The 22910-nt window shown below is 43.7% G+C and overlaps 1 protein-coding gene across 1 annotated transcript; it reads right to left on the bottom strand.

Annotated features, from left to right (window-relative positions):
* Positions 1–298: 298 nt before the first annotated feature.
* Positions 299–22600, bottom strand: LOC308589429 (uncharacterized protein). Its single transcript, XM_081198697.1, has 12 exons — positions 22489–22600; positions 20551–20589; positions 19326–19469; positions 12771–12815; positions 12145–12216; positions 11493–11553; positions 10113–10200; positions 9323–9503; positions 6960–7142; positions 6496–6632; positions 4713–4816; positions 299–2260 (listed from the first exon to the last, which is right to left on the bottom strand). The coding sequence occupies exons 2-7, from the start codon at positions 20573–20575 to the stop codon at positions 10188–10190; spliced, it is 360 nt and encodes a 119-aa protein (XP_081054823.1). The 5' UTR covers positions 20576–20589; positions 22489–22600; the 3' UTR covers positions 299–2260; positions 4713–4816; positions 6496–6632; positions 6960–7142; positions 9323–9503; positions 10113–10187.
* Positions 22601–22910: the final 310 nt, after the last annotated feature.

Raw genomic sequence — 22910 nt, forward strand, 5'->3', positions numbered from 1 at the left:
TAATCTGATCTCATCCACCATTTAAGATTGTCACCAATGTGCCCCCCCCCCACCATGGGGTTTCTTGAAGTCCTTAACAATCCCTGATGCCATCAGGACACTTACGCTCAGCAGAAGGAGGTTTGCAGCATTGGGGGCCTCATTCAGAAGGCCCCAGAGCAGAATTGGAAATGTCTCTTCAGTTCATGTTAGCGACATCCATTTTAAAACCAGCAGATCCACAGAGTGCAACGAAGGAAGAGATTTTAAGTCATAGGTAAAATTCTCGGAAGTGTGTGAATAATAATAATAATAATAATAATAATAATAATAATAATAATAATTTATTATTTATATCCCGCCCATCTGGCTGGGTTTCCCCAGCCACTCTGGGCGGCTTCCAACACAATATTAAAATGAAGTAATGCATCAAACATTAAAAGCTTACCTAAACAACAGAAGAATAAAAAAAGAGCCATGTAAAGAGAAGTGAAGGCTAACAACACAAGTCTTTATCCTCATTTTCTTCCAGGGCTGCCTGAAAAGTTGCATGGACGATCATGCTGCAGAAGTCTGAGCCAAATTCTGGCTTAACGAAGCTAGAGAGGACAGTGTTAGACTCTGCCGCCTCTGAATCTTCCTTGTCCCATTATCCCTCCTGTCTGCAATTCCCCACACTGAGCTTATCCCGGAGTTCTTCCCCCAACACCACAACCCCATCCGTTAAAAAGACACAATTCACCTCAACTGCAGAAGGGCTTCCAGGGCCAAGACAAGGATCATGGGGTACTCTCCAAATTGGCCCAGTTTCCCCAGGAGAACAGAGGAGAAATGTTCTCTAGGACAGAAAATGGGAATGCAGGGAGTGTGGAGAAACTGAGCTCTTCAGGAGGGAAATGACTTGCCAAGATGATTTCAAGGGAGCCAAGGCTGTGAAGGAGACCCTCACCCCAGGAGACAAAGAGAAGGGGAAGAAATCCTACTGACAGTCTGAACATGGTGTCCAGAGAAGTCCCCCCTCCTATCTATACTACCTAGCTAAAATGCCCACCCAAGCCTAACTTCAATCGCAGCCCTAAGCCTACACCTAACCCTAACTATCCCTCTATATGTAAAATATATACAAAATGAATATATACAAAGTATATAAAATATGCACAATTATGCACAAAAATAAAAACGTAAAAATAAAAATATTAAAGAATAAAAAATTACAATATTAAAGTAAAGGGCAACAGATATTAAAACAAAATAAAGAATATTTAAAAAATAAAATCAAAAATCAAATAAAAGTCAAAGTAATCAAAAAGTAAAAAAGCAAATAATAATCAAAAGCATCTCCTGAACCTCCTTTCATGAACTCCAACCATCCCTCTGCTCACTAACCCACAATGGACCCCTGCACTTGGTAGCTTTTAAGAGAGAAGCAAGAGATGTCACAAAGGAGGGCAAATCATTCCTACCACGGCAACCCACCCACCTTGACCCTGGGGGCCTACCTTGCTCCTCCTGAGCTGTGATGCTTCTTCAGAACTTTGAGGCACTTTCCGTTCTATCTGCAGGTTTGCTGAATCTTCTCTTACCTCCATTCCCCAACTCTAACCACGCCTCTCTCCTCTGACCTCTCCTGACTAACCCACAATGGTCTCCTGCAGTTGGTGGCTTTTAAGGGGGAAGCAAGAGATGTCACAAAGGAGGGCAAGTCTCTGCTACCATAGTAACCCACCCACTTTGATCTTAGGCCTACCTTGCCCCTCCAGAGCTGCGATGTTTCCTCAGAACTTGGGGGCACCTGCTGTTCCATCTGCAGGTTTGCTGAATCTTCTCAAACCTCCTTTCACCAACTCTAACCACTCCTCTCTCCTCTGACCTCTCCTCCCTAACCCACAGTGGGCCCCTGCACTTGGTGGCTTTTAAGAGAGAAGCAAGAGATGTCACAAAGGAGGCCAAATCTTTGCTACCGTGGCAACCCACCCACTTTGACCCTGGGCCAACCTTGCCCCTCCTGAGTTGTGATGGTTCTTCAGAACTTGGAGGCACCTTGCTGTTCCATCTTCAGGTTTGCTGAATCTTCTCTCTTGAGGTTCCCGTCTTCATTTCAGCTCGTTCTTCATTCAGCCACTTTTCTAAAGGGAAGCCATTCTCATGTCCTTTGAAATATAGTAGAAGACTCCCAGGTCTAGGGGTGTTCATAGCACAGGATTCGACAATCTGCTATGCATGCAGGCGTTCAACCTTGGGCAGCAACTCCAGGTAGCACTGGTGATGTCCACTCCCCCATCTGGAAATGCAAAGGAAAACTGTTTATGTATGTGACTTCTTCAATGAGAGTATTATACACCCCAATATGGTGTGAGGAGGCAGTACCCACGAAGGAGGAGTGGCAGTTGAGATTGATGGAACATGCAGAATTAACAAGTTTAACTAGTAAAATTGGAGAACAAAATGAAATAGTTTTCAAGGAGGAATGGAAAATGTTTCTGGACTATTTAAAAAATGATTGTAAATATGTAAGCACACTCAGAGGTTTGGACTAAGTTCATAAGTAAAAGTTATTGTGAGAATAAAATTGAGATAAGAAGGCATAGGTAAGTTATAATATGCAGCAGTAAAAGATAATCATGAGAAAACCATGGAAAGGTGGCAGGGAAGTCAACTTTTTAAATGAATATGTACTGGGAAATGTTGGATCAATTGTATTTTATTTGTGAAAATTTATGAGTATTTTTTTTTAAAAAAGGAAAAGAGCTACTGCCGGTCATTTTAGATGGTGCTGAGATAAATGGGTCAATGGTCTGACTCTGTCCAAGGCAGCTTCCTATGAATATTCCCCTTAAGTAATTTAGCTGAAGACGAGGAAGTTAACCACAAGACTGACAGTTCCTTTTTTTAAGAGACAATATGAAAAAGTTTCTGTTCTATATACAACAATGCAAGTACAAAAATCCTGAATAGGAGGCGGCGGCAAAATTCCTACCTCTGTAATAAAGCCATATAGGCAAAGTGACCTGTCCTGATGGACTAGATGACACTTGAGGTCCCTTCCAACTATACAGTTCTATGATGTCAACTGCAACAGATGCTCCAAAATTACAAAAGGGGAAATTTGAGCATCTGAATGCAGCTGCACCTTATTCCGAGTTCCTGCACAAGCCTCTGTAGCCCCTATCCTGTTGTCACACACACACAGCAAGGGGTATAAGAGGTACCCCCCACACAAACACCAAATATGGAAGCTCTCAATTTATTTTATTTATTTATTTATTTATTTTTATTACATGTATATATCACCTTTATCTTTCAAGGATCTCGAGGTGGTTGACATAGTTCTCCTCCTCCCCAATTACATCATCGCAACAGCACTGTGAGGGAGGTTAGGTTAAGAGATGGCGACTGGCCAGCAGCATAGCTAGGAAGAAGTGGAGGGAGTGGGCCATTTCAGGTGGCAATTTTTTGTGTGTGGCATCACCTCCACAGCAGATTTGGAAGTGAGCAATAAGCACCCATTGCATTCAAAAGAAACAGGAGAGCCCTGAACATCACCACAGGAAAGGAGATCCCATCCCCACCCTCTACAGCTTCCTCTTTCCGCCCCATTTCAGAGGCAAAACAGCGGTACCTATTTATCTACTTGCACTTTAGGGGTGCTTTCGAACTGCTAGGTGGGCAGGAGCTGGGACCGAAAGACGGGAGCTCACCCCGCCGCGGGGATTCGAACTGCCGACCATGTGATCGGCAAGCCCTAGGCGCTGAGGTTTTACCCACAGCGCCACCCGCCTCCCCTTAAAGGGTTAGGGCTGTCTTAATGTAAACTCCAGGACTGGATAATAGTATAATGCCTATCAACTTGAAGTCTTCCTCCAGACCACCAAACAAATGAAAAAGCAGGTGACAGTGGGCACATTCGCTCATGTCACCTGACTCTACAAAACAACCCTAGAGCAACAGTGGACTGTGTTGGTGGAGCTATAGTAAAGGAGGAAATAAATCTCTTTCACAGGGAGAGAGAACCTGTGACCCTTTTTATGCTTTAAGCATAAACCCTTTAAGCAACTTCCAACTGCTTTGTTCCCAATCAGTAGATAACCCACAAACTTCTGCTGGAATCCCACAACTTTTTACACCACAAATGTTCTGGTTTATGTTTGACCCACTTCTGTTGTGCTATAATCCCTCCAGAGAGCAATATAGTGTCATAGCATTGGGGAAGCTTTGCAGAACAAACTAAAGCAATTCACCATTCACAAATGATTATTGTGTCCAGAGCATATTGCAAAATACACCTGCAAAAAACACAGCAGTCTATAGTGCCCTTTCTATCAGTTCAGGTATGACTGCTATGTAAAGCAATCTGTCCAACTCATGCACCCTTTGCAAGAAGATTGGATTGAAAATATGGGTGAAATAATTTTTCATAAGTTAATCATTTTGAATTCAGTGAGGCTTGCTCCTAGATAAATGGGTCAGGATTGCTGCCTTTACCTCTTCACTGCACTACAGCAATGTTCCTCCAAGGCATACAAACTTCTCCCACAACAATCCTGTGAGGTTGGTTAGGCTAAGTAAGAGACAGTAACTGGCCCAAGGTCACCCAGTAACCACCTTGGTGGAGATTTTAATCCTGGTCTCTCAGGCCCAAGGCCAATGCTCTAACCGCTATACCACACTGGCTACTAAAACTCCATGCCCTCACCCCACATCCAGTTAGGAAAAGGGCAAGCAGAAGAACTTACTCAGTTTTAGTGACCTGGAAAAAGACAGAGCAGATTCTTGGCCAGGATGGTTCAGTCCATGGAGGGCATCTGGCATGGGTATTTTTCTCAATGGACTGCATGACCTGCAATGTGGAGGAGAAGAGTTCAGAACAGGTCATCCCTCCAAAAAAGGGGGGAGGGGGGGAAATAGTATCCTGGTCCAACTGTACAAAGGAGGACTGGCTCCTAGAACTTCTGTGCACTTTTGAAATAGACTACTTGTTCATTTTCCATTAAATAAGCATTAAATAAGGCTGACTGAAAAATAATAATTAAAAAAGGCTGAAGCAACATCAAGAGTTTTGCTCTCCAGACTGAACCCTGCAGAAGGGAGCTTGGCATAGCTTGGTCAGAACAAGACACAGCCTTAGGAAGGCATACCTTCTGGAAGATCTCCAGGCTGCAGTTGGGGGCATGTTTCTTGATATCTCTGATCAGCTGGTGGAGATGGAGCCATTTCAAGAGCTTCTCCAGAATACATTATCTAGCAAGGCATCGTGGACATATGGCATTTAGGGGTAGGTGAATCTCTGAAGTGTTGGTTTCTCTCGGTTCCTCATTTTTCTAAGAATTGTCAGCTAGCAACTCTGGACAGCTAATGCTAAAGCAGCATCTGAAGCTGCCTGGGGAGCTTATCCACTGGCCAATGAACAGGGCTAGATGATAATTTGAGACCAGTTTACCTACAAAATCATCTTACCCCATATCTGCCCACTCCACTGCTTTGATCGATGGAACTGGCACTGTTATAAGTGCTACATAACACTTGTTTGGCACATACACACCATGTGCATTTATGTGTGCACACACACAGGCTGGCACCCATCTGAAGACTTCACCCAGAGCAAAAATAGTGGCTAGCCCCCACGCCACTTTGTAGCTATGGCTCTGCTCTAAACTTCTTGTTGACTAGCTGAACATGCATGGATCTGTGTATATTAAAATAAATCACTTCATTTACAATGGGGGGGGAGTCCCCCTTCTTTATCCCAGGCCTCTGTTCTGTGCCATTAAGAAGTGTGTGACAAGCAGAAACTCAGTAGATCAGGGGTAGCCAAAGAAGTGCTCACCCCCCATGCTTTGGACTAAAATGCTCATCTTCCCTGATTATTTATCATGCTACTTAAGGCTGATGGGAGTTGTAGTACACAACACCTGGACGGCACCACCTCTGTGGTGGAGTTCGGTTGGTATTGTTGTTGTTGTTTACTAAATTTATATACTGTCCTACATCAAAAAATCACAGGGCAGTTCACAGATTAAGAACATGAGACTCTTAATCTCAGGTAGTGGGTTCGAGCCACAGGTTGGGCCAAAGATTCCTGCATTGAAGGTTGGACTAGATGACCCTGGCCCCTTGTGAGGCTTTCAAGGCATAGGAGCTGCGGAAAGAGGGTGGTCCGGGAAGGGCTCTGCATCTCACGTTTTAATGGCAGCTTCGCAACGCCCCTTTCCTTTGCAGCATCTCCACCAGATGGCAGCGTTTTCCCCACCAACTCCTCCTCCCTGTAAACCAGAGATCACCCGGCAGCAGCTGCAGTTGGGGAGAGAGCTGCAGTTGCCTCCGAGGATACTTCCATCTCCTTGCTGGAACTGAGCAACACAGAGGGTGGAGAGGAAACAATGAAACAGGGCAGCAGAAGGAAGCCACAGCGAGCGCTGCCGGGGAAACAGCTGCGCCTCTGCTCGTGCAGGAGGAAAGGAAGCCAAGTGCGCGCAAAGCTTAAAGGAAACGAACAATGGACAGGACGTGGCGACCTACCCTTCTCCATCTCTCCAACGACAGCCGGCAGAATTCCTGACGCTTTATGCTGCAACCCTCATAAACACTTTTCTCTGGGAGTGAATCCTGCTGAACCAGTCAGGCTTTACTGCTAAGCAGACTTGTGGAGGATTGCACTGCAAATACCAACAAAAAAAAGTGCACGCACCGCTGTAGGTACCTTGCAGCTCCAATGCAAAGTGAAGTTTGCTTTTCTTAAGAGTTTCTTTTGCTTTCTCCACCCCAGGCAGGGCAAAGACAGATAGTGAGATGCAGATGGAGCAGAGGGGTGCTTTTGCTTTTTGTCCTTAAGGAAGCTAGATCAAAGGAAGGCTGGCGCTGCATTTTTCAGCGCCTCAAGGAAGGCTTCTCTGAAAAGACTCAGAAATGACTTTGCTTTCTTGGGCTGAAAGCAGTGACTCTGCAGGGGAGTTCCATAAAAAAGCTTTCTCCTGTCTGCTTACCAAAGTATCCATTGCAGTCTCTCTGCATGGCCGGTGTATTGCTGTTGAAAAACTTTCTGAACTTTTCCTCAGCTTTGCAGGGCGTTTCCTGTCTTTCAGTGTTTTCATTGCTATTCCCAACAGGCGCCCGTTTTTCAAACTGTCTTGACTGCTTGTTCCAGATTTCTCTCTCTCTTCTTCTGTCTGCAAGGAGAAAGATTAGCTCACCATTTGAATCTCCGCACCTCTATTTTCGTTGCTGCCAAGGCAGAGTTGATTCTAAGACAAGCAGGTTAGCTGCAGCTGCTCTGGGAGTTTTGTTTTCTGCAAGCTATGCTTAATGCTCCTTATTACCTCCAGCACCCTTTCCAAAGGGATCATCAGCTGCAAGAACCGGGAGAAATATTCTTACCTGAACACCACATCCAGACCTGCCTCCTAGCGTCTGAACACTTCACTTTCTAACCCCCCTCTGCAAAACTCCTCCCTCCAAATAGATTGAAAAGTAACTTTAGAGTGACTCAAACCCCATGCTTTTAAGTGGAAGTTTTACACCCATTTCCAAATAAAAGTAGCCTCACACCTTTTGAATATCTACATAGCCTCTGCCTTTATTTATTTATCTGAAAGTTTTAAGCAGCCTTTCAAGACAAGAGAGTCCTCTTGAGACAGATGGCATAAAATGAATTATATAAATTATATACATAATTTAATGAAAGGTTTTCACAGGAGCTTGAAAAGAACTAATTATCTTTTCATGGTAAAAACTGATGTTCTGCACAAAATATTAAATAGCCTCAATCCCACACTTAAAAAAACAACACCTTAAGATATAATTCTGGAGAAATAGCTGTTGGCTTGTCCTTGGATATGCATCATTAACTATAATTGGATTGTAGAAATATACTTTGGTTTTCAACTAAGGCTGAATCATGGGCATAGCTAAGATTTATTTTAGGGGGCGGGCTTTAGGTTAGGGAGGGCAGAACTGAGTTATCTGCAATATAATTGGTCAGTTAGTTAAGCTCAACAACTTTTTGCGGCAATCTCCCCTAAAAACAACTTTTAGCGCCCCACTGATAGCACTACAATGCCAAAACTGGCAAAAGAGGTTTCTTGCCATTGAGCATGTCTTTATTTTTAATAAATAATAAAAACAAATGTTGCCAATTTGTCATAGTGAGAATAGAAGTCCATTTATTTCAGTGGGTCTACACCTAATATGACTAACAATGAATATCACCCATACTGGCTATTTATGTTATCAGTGTCTCTCTACATATGCCCAGATCATAAGGCCAGCCTTTTAGGAAGGTGAAATCCCTTTAAAAAGGTTGACTATTCTAACAATTACAGTATCAATATGTTACCCTGCTTTTTCAATATATGTTCCTCTAAATATGCCTAGAAACAATTTCTCTGTGTTCAAGAACTAAGCCATTCTATAACACGTTTGGGGAAATTTAACACAAATGGGATGATAGGAGAAAACTGCAACCCTGACCCTAAACCACCAGAGGACAGCCTGGTATCACTATGGTGAAGTCTTGACTTTCTAGTGCTGTATATGAACCAAAATACATAGTGTGGATAGGCATTGTTTTGTATGGGTGTTTTGGAATGACCTTACTCAGGGAGCAATGGAGGTAAGTCACAGTGTTTCTAAAATGGCACTCCCTGAAATAGGATAGCAAGTAACTGTTCAATGAGGTGGCTTTTCTAGAAAAGTCACTTGCTTTTTAACTCCTAATCTGAAAAAGCCTATACCTACCTTTCATCCCAATCTTTTTTTTTATCCCACGAGTCTTACATCCAAGTATGTCTTCCACTGGATTATTATGAATACACATGACCTATGCACAAGACTTATGCCAAAATATGCAGCAGTGCTCGTGTCTTAAAACAAATGTTGGGAATATATTTCAATTTAACATTCGGATTTAAATATAGATTTTGCAAAATTGCCATGAAAATAAGTAGTTTTCACCAAGTCATATTTCACATCATAATTAATCTTTAGACCTTCAGCTTTTGCAGCCTTCAAATCAATTTAAGTAAATCTGTACTTGCAGCAAATTCATTAATTTTCAATCCTGTGCAAGTTTCATTTCCGCACTACTTAGACTGACAAATTCAGATATAATGCCAAAGTGGAAGTGTTATATTAAATCTGTATCGCTGACTGAATAATAATCATGTTTAGCAGAGAAAAGCAACATCTGTGAAACTCTGGAGCCACCAACTGTTCATATTCTGCAACAGCTAGTCTGCTTTCCCACTCAATAGTAGTAGATACAGCAAACATTTAGACGTTAAGGCTGATGCCTTAACAGAGGTGCCTTGCGATCAGTAACCATGTCACAAACTGCTTTCTTAGAACTTACCCACTATGTGCCCACACTTTTCCTTGATCTTTCAGGTCAGGCCCAAATGCAGATGGAGAGGATTGGTCTGTGACCAGAGAGGATGTCCTATATTGCCCTGGCTCTCTGTTGCCTCTGACACGTCTGGGCCTTTCCAAAGAAATCCTCTTGACCCATGCTTGTTTGTTGCTTACATCGGTAGCTGGAAGAATAGATCAAGGAGTGGAAGAGAGCCCTTTTCTATTACTCACTATCCTTATGCAGAACCAAAGCTAACGGGGGGGGGGGGCATAGCCAAGCTTTTTGACCCAGGTGAAGCATCTAGAGGGGTGCCATTAAGGCTCCCAGCCTGTGTGTGTCTGCAAATGTGCATGGGGGGGAGCAAAATGGGTCTTTGATGCAGGTAAAATAAAGCCTTATGCCAGTTCACCACAGAGGTGGCTTCTGTGTGAGCACTATAGTAAGACTGAATCACATCATCACTTCATCTGTAAAGCCGCCTTTCCATAGTTCAAATCATGGTCAAGGTGGCTTACAACACTGAGGAGATCATAAGCGATAAATAAAACACATCAAAAAGTACACAGCTATAATTGATCTAGTTGAACATAAATCATTATAAGATACAAAAATAAAGATACAAATATCAATAACAGCAACAAAAAAATTCCCAGCAAACCCCCGTAAAAACCCCAGCCAACATGTTTTTCAGCAGTGTCAGCTTTTGCAGCCGGAGTCACTCAGGGACCCACCCTTTCAGGACGGGTGGGAGAAAGTCAGCAAAGCAGGGAACAGGTATTCCAGAACTCACAGCCAAATGGTCTCTGACTTCTTTAGCAGCCTCTGCTTTTGTAGCTAGAGTGAGTTCAAATGTCTTATTCTAGACTTAGAACTGCCACCTGAAAACAAGAGAAAAATAATTGTTCACTACCATGTTGAATTTTCCACTGATCGGCATCTACAAAACATCTAGGGTTGTTTTGTAGAGTCAGGTGACATGAGCGAATGTGCCCACTGTCCCCTGCTTTTTCATTCGTTTGGTGGTCTGGAGGAAGACTTCAAGTTGATAGGCATTATACTATTATCCAGTCCTGGAGTTTACATTAAGACAGCCCTAACCCTTTAAGGGGAGGCGGGTGGCGCTGTGGGTAAAACCTCAGCGCCTAGGGCTTGCCGATCACATGGTCGGCAGTTCGAATCCCCGCGGCGGGGTGAGCTCCCGTCTTTCGGTCCCAGCTCCTGCCCACCTAGCAGTTCGAAAGCACCCCTAAAGTGCAAGTAGATAAATAGGTACCGCTTTCTAGCGGGAAGGTAAACAGCGTTTCCGTGTGCTGTGCTGGTGCCGGCTCACCAGAGCAGCTTCGTCACGCTGGCCACGTGACCCGGAAGTGTCTCCGGACAGCGCTGGCCCCCGGCCTCTTAAGTGAGATGGGCGCACAACCCTAGAGTCGGACACGACTGGCCCGTACGGGCAGGGGTACCTTTACCTTTAACCCTTTAAGAGCCACCACCAGATGGCCAAGGAAATGGAAATGTATTATCAATGGGGATTCAAAAGGACCCAGTCACATGTGTCACGAAGGCCTGTGTATTCACTCAGTGAGGCACAATTGTCTTGTTAGAGGCATGTGATTTTTCAGATTGCAATTTATTTGGCTGAGGCTTCCAACATAACAATTGCAGGTGACTTCTGGACCAGCACAAACAAGAGATCACAGTATATTCTCATTTTTAGAGATCGAACTGTAGAATTGCAGCTCAGCCACTCTTCCCTTTGGATCCTGACACCTTCTCCTGCTGCAGGAGCAGAGGTAGGGGAATATTTATCAAGTAAGTAAGGCCCTAAGTATATTCACAGCTCTAACAGTCCCCCACTCCCCTGTAAGACTAAATTATCTGTAACAGTTGAAGTGGATCGTAAGAGAATACTGGGAAGACACAAATTATTCTCATTACTGTCTGTATGTTGCATTTCTACAGTGAAAATGTAGTTAGCTTGAGATTTAGACATGCCTTGATGCCAACAGTTCATGCACACATTGAATCCCAAACGAAGTATTCTTCTATGGTACCAATTGCTATGTGACACGCACAGGAAAGGAGGGGGTACAACAGCAAAACTTCAGCCTTCCTGTGCATCATTTACTAGAGCAGCAATTTATAAGCACTCTGTGACATCAAGGCCACTCACCCAATGGCTAGGGAGGATTCAGATTTCACCACTTTCTTCAGGTTTTGTCCTCTCCGGTTTACTGCATTTATTGGCAAAAAAGAAAAAATATATGAAAAGGTGTGTTTTAAATTTTGTACTTCATGCATATACCAGCTTTCTGAATCACACTGACTGAATCCAGAAATAGAGGTAATCCAATAGCATGTCTTGTACTCAGCTTGCAGTTACAGTGGTACCTTGGATTAAAAACTTAATTCGTTCTGGAGGTCCGTTCTTAACCTGAGGTACCACTTTAGCTAATGGGGCCTCTGGCTGCTTCCGCCGCGCAATTTGTGTTCTCATCCTGAAGCAAAGTTCTTAACCCAAGGTACTATTTTTGGGTTAGTGGAGTCTGTAACCTGGAGCGTCTGTAACCTGAGGTACCACTGTACAGCTATTCACATAATGGTATTACAATCTGTGGCTGTGTTCAGTTTGTGATGTTACTGCCACAACCCAATTCTCTAAGATCAGTTTGCCCTTGCTGCTTTCTGTGCATGTGTGACTACAGGTAGAGATTAAAGGGCCCTAAAAAAAAATCTAGGCGCTAATGACTAGCGTATTCCAAGTTGTTTTGCTTATTATACAAGTGCTTTAAACTCAGTTTATTCTATGCCAGGACACAACACACCATTAGCATGAAGGAGGCTTTGCTTTCCATGGAAGTTGGTGCGCACTGGGACTGGTAGGGCAGAAGGCAAGGAGCCCAACAGTAGGTGGACTTCCGGTTAGCGCCAGTTTAGAAACTACCGTATTTTTTGCTCTTTAAGACTCACTTTTTCCCTCCTAAAAAGGGGAAATGTGTGTGCGTCTTATGGAGCGAATGCAGGCTGCACAGCTATAACAGAAGCCAGAACAGCAAGAGGGATTGCTGCTTTCACTGTGCAGCGATCCCTCTTGCTGTTCTGGCTTCTGAGATTCAGAATATTTTTTTCCTTGTTTTCCTCCTCCAAAAACTAGGTGCGTCTTGTGGTCTGGTGCGTCTTATAGAGCGAAAAATACGGTAAGTGGTTTAAAGCAGTAATGTTTAAGTTAAAAGAAATGTTAAAAACTAAATGAAATTAAAGGAGAGGACTTGCTGAATAAATAATTTGAAATTGGAATACAGAAAGTGGAGGTAGGAGGTGGTCAGCGAAGTAAGGTATAAGAAAATAAGGGATTGAAATTATACTTGTTTTTTGTCTGTGTTTTGTTTGTTTTCTTTATATAATTTCTGAAACTTCAATAAATATCTATTTAAAAAAAAAGGAGCCCAACAGTAGGTGATGGTAGTTTTTGCCCCCTCCTCCTTCCTCCCGAGTTCTAAGAAGACAAAACTGACACTGTGGAGTAGGAAACTGAATGACAATGCCATGCCCAAACTTAAATAAGGAGGCAGTCAGGTAGGAGCTGGCTGAGGGAAAACTGGTGATAGTAGGGCAGCACCCTATTTGCCCTCAGGGACCACCTCCGTTGTTTGCTTATGTATGTTAATGTAATCAGTTTCAGCATCTTTATCAAGACAATATTGCATGTCTTTTTTAAATGCAGTCTATTTACATAGTTAAAGCCTTTAATAAAATTGCTTTAAATCAGAAGCCTAAGGTTGGCGATTATTCTGTTTAGTCACTGAACTGAGGTAGAACGTACTGATTTGGACTAGAACGCTTGCTAATGGTACTTCCCTATTCTCAAATAAATATCTGAAGGTCTTAAAGACCTTCTGGCTTTGGAGCAATTTAGCAAAACCTGGGAGGGGGGGGCAACAGCCATATCTGGTTAATTCCTTTGAGAAGGGTACATTTCCCAACCAGCTTCCCTTGCAAGGAAGATAACATGTCTTTTTTTGTTACAGGTCTTGCACGAGATGATTTTTCAGCTGCACTTTCAATTCTCTCCACACCCCAACAAGGCAAGTTTGATTTTGTGGTTAAGAACTACAGGTTGGAATCTAAACTAAAAGCGATCTTCCTTGTTTTTATGTGTATTCTCACAAGTAGGCTTTATGTAATTAGACAATTTAGAAATGTGGCACTATCCAAAAAAAAGTCACTAGCTCCACATATTCAATGGGATATTGGCACAGAATTCTTACTTAAGAGGAAGAATTGAATTTGGAATGCTTTGTTGTAAACTTCTTGTATGCTTGTACAGTATAGCAAGTCTTAGGAGTGCAGATTCCCTCTGAGTGTTAACAGACTGGTCTGCAAAATCTATGTGCCCCATTTCAGAGAATAGTATTTGCAGAATGGCCTTCAGCTCCAGGCAGTTATACTATGGAGTGTTGCAAGGCACAATTTTATCTCCATTGGGTTTTTTTACATGCTGCTGCTAACAGCATTCATTAGATTTAGGGCAGGGTGTCAACAGCATTCTCTGCTCTTTCCCCCCACATCTGAATCTGGAGAAACCCTTGAAAGTAACGGCAAGATGGATGAGGGAAAACAAGCTGAACTAAAGTCCTTGGAAGACAAGTGTTGTAGGTTTCCATGTCTGGTATTTTGGCAAATTGCCGGCCACAGATATTAAAATTCCCCTAAAGGAGCAGGCTTATAGACTGTGGTAGGACACTCCTGTTTCGTTTTGGGACTGGAAGACTAGGTCGCCTTGCTGGTTACAAGTGCCTTTCACCAGCTTTGGCTGGTACAACAGTTGTAGCCATTCCTGGACTGGGATAACTTGGATCATAGTAGCCCAGGCATTAATTGCAAGAGTGGATTACTGAGATGCACTCTACTAGTAAGTGTAGAATGCTGCAGCATGATTGCTGACAAGAGTAAGACCGTCACCATCTTAACACCCCTGCTCAGAGGTGTGCACTGGCTGCCAGTTTGTCACTGGGCCAAATTCAACAGCTTGAGACCATTTACCTAGCAAGACTCTCTGGGGTTCAGTGTGGAAGATACATGATTAAAAACTGCAACTGAAATGTGATTCCAATGTTTCAGTAGGTGGTACTAATAGGGCCTTTCCTTACCCAAATGATCCACTCAAACACTTGAATCTGCAGAACTAAGTGTTTTTCAAGTGCCACATTTCTGCATTGCTTTTGGAAGGAACTGAGCTTGACAGCACCTAGTCTGGAATTCCTTGCCTATTAACATGAAAGTTTTTGCTACCTACTTAAAAAAAAAATCTTAAGCAATATACAAAGTGGGCATGCATTTTATTATGTAATTTTAAAATATATTTTAATTTTTTAGGCTTTTTTCTATTCACTTGATTAGTAGTAGCAGCAAACATTTACCACACTTGACTGGTCACCAGAAGGCACCTGCCTCCTGTTAGGCCATGGCATAATTGGCTGGATTATAACCTGCTAGAAGGTGAAGTCAGTTAACTCAAAATTTCTCTAAGAGGGATCATTTTTTGCCACTTCCTCAGTGTATCAAAATCTGCTCTGGGCAGGATCCAGCACCTTCCAGAACAATGCAGGAATAAGGTTGGAGAGCCAAATCAGCAACAATTGCCTTGTTTTCTCCACTGTATGCCGCTAGCATTTTTGCATCGCAAAGTGTGGGTACAACCAATTAAATATTACCTACCATTGTTTTGATGAATTATGCAAGTAGTTTATTTCTAACATGTTTTATTAGTTGATTTACTTTTAACCTATATCTTCCTTACTAAGAGATGTGTGCTTTCGGAGTCTTGCTACAATCTAAGATCGCAATGAGCCTGAGCTATTCAATGTACATTAAGCCGGAACAATATTCAGCTACATTGGCACGTCTTTCTTAAATAAGTCTTTCATATTTAACATAAGATTTGCAAGCATTCAACCCAAGTTGCCACAACAGAAGCAATGCTGTAGCTTGAACAGAAGGAACCAAAGCAATTGCCGTGATTTCAAGCCAATGGTTGGAGCCCCAAGTAAAGCTCACATCCCATCACAAATAGCCTCTCCTAAGGGCTTGCTGAATGGGGTGGCTGTTGCAGAATTCCCCAAAATTGTGCAGAGCATTCCTGCTTTCCCCATCCAGCAGGTTCCCACTGACGATCAGAAAATGGCTTTTCCCCAACCCTATACCTGTATCTCTCTTAACTGGTGTACTATAATAGCGTTTGGTCTAAAGCACAGCACACATCTTCTTAGGATGCTAGACACTGATGTGGTGTCAAAACTTATAGCTGGGTATAAATTTAACTATTTTAGTAAATGTTTTTTCTTCAGTAAAAACCTTTGACTTCAGTGTACTGCATAAATTGTAGCAATAATTTAATGGCAACAGAACGATTTGCAAATTTGTCTTTTCTTTAGTAGCACGTTTTCCAGCAGCAAAATGGCATGGCAGTGAGATTGTCAAAATACAAGTGGCATAGCAGATGCTGAATCTGAGCATAGCCTGAGAAAAAGCTTTATGTGCATGAGGTTCCAGATTTAATTCCCATTATCTCCCATTTAAGAAGCATCTTAGAGCTGGAGAACACTTCTCTGCTTGAGACTAGAGCGCTGCTACAGTGGAGTAAAAAGTACAGTTAGGTGAACCAATTGTCTTAATGTAACACAACTGTTTACAGTGGTACTTTGGGTTAAGAACTTAATTCGTTCTGGAGGTCTGTTCTTAACCTGAAACTCTTCTTAACCTGAGGTACCACTTTAGCTAATGGGGCCTCCAGCTGCTGCCGCCGCCGCACAATTTCTGTTCTCATCTGAAGCAAAGTTCTTAATCAGAAGTACTATTTCTGGGTTAGCAGAGTCTGTAACCTGAAGTGTCTGTAACCCGAAGTACCACTGTAGTTTAAAAATACCTACCTACAAATCCCTTAAACTGTACCCATTACTATCATACATGACATTATGCTTCTTCTTTTTTACACAACACAAATAGGGATGGAGGAAATGCAACTCGAAGACATATATATTTTAAGTTTCTATTGAATAAGCATTATTTTGTTAGCAAATATAGCCCTCAACTCTGAATTTTTATTTGGACATTTAACGTTCAATAAAGTGAACTTGCATAGTTCCTTTGCCTGACTGAAAGTAGTATGAAGGCTATTTATCTGCAACTAGAGTGCTTGGTTGGTTACTTGTAGCAACCAGTTAGAATGCCCACTTGTTCAAGTTTTTTTCCTTATGATTTAGAATCAACATCTTATTAATTAACAACTTCCCTTTGATTTTTTTGAGGGGGATATGCTAGCAGTTAAAAGTACAGTGGTACCTAGGTTTAAGAACAGCTTATTTTATGAACTTGGATTAAGAACACTGCAAACCCAGAAGTAGGTATTATGGTTTGCAAACTTTGCCTTGGAAGCAGAACGTGTTCTGCTTCCTGTTGAGTGTGATCCATTTGTAAACTGAGTAGCCCGCTATGGGATGCATGCCTCGGTTTAAGAACGCTTTGGTTTAAGAATGGACTTCTGAAATGGATTAAGTTCATAAACCAAGGTATCACTGTATAGTGTTTCACTTGTCATAGCATTGCCAAGATAATCTAACAGACATGCGGACAATAAGGGACAGAGCAGTGTCATACTGTTGCAATGCCACTTTCAACTCCTGTTTTTGCCAGAACCTTAAGTAAATACCAGAGTTACCAGAATACAGTGCTGCCTTAAACTAGAAATCTAGGATTGCTCATACATAAACCCATTAGGTAAAAACATAAAATGTTTACTTTTGAATCTTCTATAACTTAAGCATGCAATCACAACAGATTTTCTATTAAAGTTTATTTCCCCTCAATTTAAATACCATATAATAACTATTAGAATGTTATAACGCTAACAAATGCAGTTGTTTCAATTAAATTCAACAAAGATACTTTGCTGAAGTATGTTACGTACAGCAAGTGATAGTATTTCATATTTTCATACCGAGAAGGAATTACTTTATGTATTCTGTATTAGAGAATACCCTTAATCCAGTGTCAGGTTAACTACCACCAAGCTAGTAATACATTGCATCTGCTTCACTTGTTCCCAGATTGAACAGCAAAGAAAAGCACCTATCCAAGTACAGTGGTACCCCGCAAGACGAATGCCTCGCAAGACGGAAAACCCGCTAGACGAAAGGGTTTTCTGTTTTTCAATGCGCTTCGCAGGACGAATTTCCCTATGGGCTTGCTTAGCAAGACGAAAATGTCTTGCGAGTCTTGAGATTTTTTTTTCGCTTTCCCCTTTTTCTAAGCCGCTAAGCCTTCAATAGCCTTTTAGCAGCTAAGCCGCTAAGCCTTTAATAGCCGCTAAACCGCTAATAGGGTTGCTTCGCAAGACGAAAAAACCGCCAGACGAAGACTCGCGGAATGGATTAATTTTGTCTTGCGAGGCACCACTGTAAATTTTTCATCCTTAAGTTTACCAACTACCTTAAATAATTAGTGAGCTACACTTTCAAAGTATGCTGCCATTTAATAATCCTACACCTAGTATACTCAAATGATTTATGGTTTATTTCATACAGAGCGATTTATTCACATCACTACTTATCCAACATCCCATTTAACACTTTTGAGCTTTGCCACACACCCTGCATTTTTTTCTTGAAAAAGCAAAGCTCCGAACCACGAATGACCTTAAGTCAAGTTGCAAGTAAGGGTGTGTAATATAAATTTGAGTATTAGAAGCAAGGTCAAATTATAGTTGGACTGTTTTAGTAATGCTCCCAAACGTATCAAAGAACTTGCAGTCAATACATACACACATTCCGCATGGCTAGAAAATTGTGAGAGGCAATCCAATCCTAAATAATTACGTTAGAATCATGTGTTGTATTACAAGATCAGGGGGGCAATCCTGATTCAAGATTTGGTGGGATGATTTTAGGATGAAGTGGATTTCAAGAGCTGGAATGCTTCTCACTCAACTAGCATCAAGTCTCCAACCCTGGATTAGTGGAAGATACATGGGTGTAACTTGCTTGATCTGGCACAGCAGAGGCTAGTTTAAGCCCCTAAAAGGGGACATTCCAGGGGAGGCAGGCTGGATCCTAGGTCTGTTCAACTCTGTTAACGTGACACTGCAACTCAGCATTAAACACTATGCTAAAATCTAGTTTTCCTTCTACAAGGTTTAGGTGGAGCTGCAGCAAGCAACCCCACTGCCGAGCAGGGTTTTGATCTGGTGCAAGTTTAAGTAGCTTTACACAAGCTCGCTTTATGCCAGTTTCTTGTGCGTTAGTTTGCACTCACAGTAGCCTAATACGTATCTAAGCATACTTTATTTCAGTGTTTTTTATTGCAAAGGAAAATGTACTTTTAGTAATTAAGGAAAGTCTTAATTAAGAGTAATTAAAAAATTCATTGTAGCATTTAAAACTACTTTCGACATGGCTCCATCTTTTAGTGTAGTTATAAAATCAAGCTTACATACATGGTAAATTTTATTATTTGAGGTACTCTCCATAGTCTAAATTGTGACTGCAACAATTTAAATTTTGGCTGATGGTAACTATGGTTTTGAGTTAAATTTACAAAGTTCCACAAAAGTACAGTGGTACCTCGGGTTAAGTACTTAATTCGTTCTGGAGGTCCGTTCTCAACCTGAAGCACCACTTTAGCTAATGGGGCCTCCCGCTGACGCGAGAGCACAATTTCTGTTCTCATCCTGAAGCAAACTTCTTAACCCGAGGTACCACTGTAAACGCCTCTGACAGTTTAGGACAATACAGTATCAGATACAACAAAAGATATAAAGGATGACCAGTATTTGCAAGTTACTATTTTTTCATCAAACTTGTAACAGCACTTTTTCTGCATATATTATGGAATTTAATTATATCCATGCAAATATCACACAGCATGTAATTATTGACTAAATCTTATGAACCCATGTGTTGAGGCAGTGGCTTCTAACAGCCATATCAAAGAACGAGAGGATATTTCATACCCCCATCCTGACATTCTCTCCTCACTCTTGACATAGGAAGGCTGCCAAGCATGTGCCACTGCTCCCATGTAATGTGTTTTGGTAGGTGCTTTGAAAAACTGGACTGGAAAACGTCCGATTGTTTCAGCTGCTGTGGCACAATATCTATGGTAGATAATACATCAATTAAATTTCAGTAACAAATAAAAAAAACACCTGTTTTGATTTTCAAGTACAAAGTTGGTGATTTATTTAACACTATCATTTACAGGTTATGCAAGTTGCTTTGTGTGACAAAACTTTAATGATTTTACAAGGAGAATTTTGAAAACAGTAACTGGTATACCACAAACACGGAACAGTACAACCATGTTACCCCACTCAAACACAGCAAGCAATGGGAAATTATTCCATTGCTAACTGTTCTGTGTTGCTCCAGGACCATCAGCTGAGAAGGAAAGTTGTTCCAGGCTCTAGCCCCACCAACCTCAACAGGCCGGGACAAGTGCAATACCACTGACACACACAGCATTGCAACTTATCCCAACCTGTGTAGAAAGGGGTACAACCTATCGCTTATTCATTGATTTTTCACTGCCACAGTCAGTTTTGCATGGATTTGCACAGCAGAGTATCATACAGCTGGATGCAAACCTGCAAAACTAACCAGAGTACAGTGTTCAACAGACACACAGAAAAGCAGAACACAGGAAAAATCTGGGTGAAACTGAGGTTCTACAGCTAGTAGAACTTCAAGTGCTCCTAATGCAGTAGATTATGAATCACTACCTGCACTATAAGCACTTTAGCGCTACATAAGCTGTTTTGACTGCTCTTCTGGAGACCTATGTTAACTTAAAAGTGAAATCATTAAAATGTTGATATGTAGACAATAACAGGCCACAATCAGTTTTGCATAGATTTGCACAACTACATTCTTCTTGTAGTGCAACTATGCAAAACTAACAGAGGACTGCAAAACATTACTAGATTTTTTTATTCAGTGTGAATGACTAGGTGAAAATACAACTTCTTATGCCAGAAGGAGCACTTAGGGCAGTAGATGCTAATCTACTTCACTATCTGCACTAGATGCACCTTAGAACAAAAAGCAGTCACCATGTGGCGGCCATTACAGAGTAACTTTCCAAAACCTTTGCTGCAGTTGCCACCATAATGCTACAAGTGCCTTCACTGCAGTAGGTTCTATATATCACTACCTGCACTGTAAGCACTTTGACATTACTCTGGCATGAAGAGGATGTTCTCATTTCCAAAGCTTCACCTGGCAAAAAAAGAAAAAAAGGTCTATTAATATCCAGTATTAACAGGTTTTTCAATGGTAACAAATCTGCACCAGATGAGGCCTACTTCTGTTGGTTTTTCATCTATCACTCTCTAAACTACTAAATTATCATGAGGAACAGTAACTCAGTTGCCAAGATTAGAACTATGGCCAGCATTATATGTAAGTAAAGTGAAAGGCAATTTTATTATAGTGGGATGCTGTTGATTAGTTTTGGAAAACAGGAGATTAAATAACCATGCATAAGCATGTTCTTACCAATGTGTATCAAGGCATTATTAAATAGCAATTGTTGTGAAACATAGTGCTTAAAGACTTCAAAATCTCATAGCTAAAAAAGTCACTATCGACTTCCTGCTCCAATTGATATAAAATTATTTACACCTTACCATTTGAATTAAGCTGAAGCTTTCTTAAAGCAGCTGGAAGTCTGTAAGCTATAGTTTTCTACTCTGGGCTTTTTATAAAGTGTATCTCTGAGGACCAGCACATCTCTGTCTTTCGATAGCACAATGAAACCAATTCCCTCTTTCTTGGACATGTGCATGTTCCATTTCTCCAAGTAACCAAGGAAGATGCAGCGAGTCGAAAGTTACCCCCTTAGACAAAGGGAAACTTTCCTCTTGGGGGGTGGGAAATAAAATAAAAGGAAAATCTACGCCCCAAACTCCTCCACGGGCCCGCTACCGCGAAGAGAGCGCAAACAAAGCAGCCTTGAGCACCCAAAGAAAACAAAACCAAGGCTCACTTTCCCCGTCGCGTGTTTCCCCTCCCCCGCCCCACCGAGCCACAATGCGCACACGAGAGAGCCCGGGTCCTTTCTCCGAGAACTACCTGTTGGTAAAAAGGCGCGGGAGCCGCCGAAGGAGCGCGGCGGAGGCAGCAGCGGCGCGGGGTCCGCGAGGGTAAAGGTGGCGGGAAGCAGATGGGGAGCACAATGGCGCCCCCGAGCCGGGCCCGCGGCTTCTCCGGAGCTTGCACGTGCTGAGCCCGCGAGGTGCCTGGGCCCAGCAGGGGCGCCAGGGGGCGCTGTGGCGGCGGGTCAGGGCTCGGCTACTGGAGCGGCGTATTTTCCCTTTTCTCGCGCGCCCCCTCCTCCTCCTCCCCCCCGCGAGCCGGCCAGGCCCGCCGTCCTTTTACTTCCTTTATGCCCCAGGCCTGGGCCGCCCTCGCGCTGCTCTCCTCCGCCCCCGGTTCCCGAAGGGGAAACCAGCACGGCCCCCTTACCGCGCTTCTCTTTCCCCCCTCCCCGCCTCTTGGTCTCTCCCTCTTTCCCCTCGCGGGTGGTGGCGGCGGCGGCGGCGGCTCCCACATGGCCGCGGCCTAACTGGGAACAATCGGCCTCAGCACGCGCAGCCGCCGCCATGTCCCGGCCCCGCCCCCCTCGGCAACATGGCGCCGCCGCCGCGGCCCCGCAACAACCGCCACCACCGCAGGGCGACTTCGCAGCGGGGGAGGGAAGCCGTCCGCTCCCTACATCCCCCGCAGCGACCCTCACCTCAAACACGCGCTCCTCCGCCCCCCCCCCTTTTTCGGCGGGAACCGAAGGGAGAAAAGAAATAGCGCGTGAGGGAAAGCGGGCGAGGAGGGGGATTAAGCCGCCTCGCACGCAGCCCCGGCCAGGGCCCCGCGGAGGCAACGGCGCCGCCCCCGCCCCTCCCACAGAACAAAAGCCCACGCGGGGAAGCGCCCCCCCCACCCCACCCACAAACTTTTGAACCGCGCTTGAGGCGGCTAACGGCCGCGTGGTGAGCTCGGCCGCTCCCCCTCCTCTCTCCCCCATGTGCCCGCTTTTGTTCCGAGGAGTTGCTCGGCCCGAGCCGGTCGGCCCGCCTCCTGCTTCTCCTCCTCTTCCCCAGCCACTACCTCCATACGCACCTTCCCCGCTCGAGGTCCTTCCTCCACCGCCGGACGCCCTAAGCGAGCGGCGAGGAAGAGAGGAGGCGGCGGCGGCAGTTGTGAGCGGCCGCCGCGCGGCCTTTTCAAATCTCCCTCATTCCGGCCCCGCCCGCCCCCGTGCGCGCGAGCGAGGAGCCGTCGCGCGGGAGGCGCCGCCGTTACGCACGCAGAGAGAGAGTGGGGCGCGCGCGCGCCGCCTCGCCATGCGCTGCTGCTTCTTCCATCTCCGTCGCCGCCCCCGCCCCCCCTCGTTCGTTCCCTCACGGCTGCTTCTCCGGGCCGAACCCACCTCTTTCCAGTCACGGCCAAGGAGGCCGAGAGAGCGCGCTTTCTCTCTCTCTCTTTCCCTCACGAAGCCGAAGAAGCGGCCGCCGCAGTAGCCGCCGCGCGGGCTGTGGCGC

The sequence above is a fragment of the Podarcis bocagei genome, assembly GCF_964188305.1.
Source record: "Podarcis bocagei genome assembly, chromosome: 6".
Taxonomy (NCBI): Eukaryota; Metazoa; Chordata; class Lepidosauria; order Squamata; family Lacertidae; genus Podarcis; species Podarcis bocagei.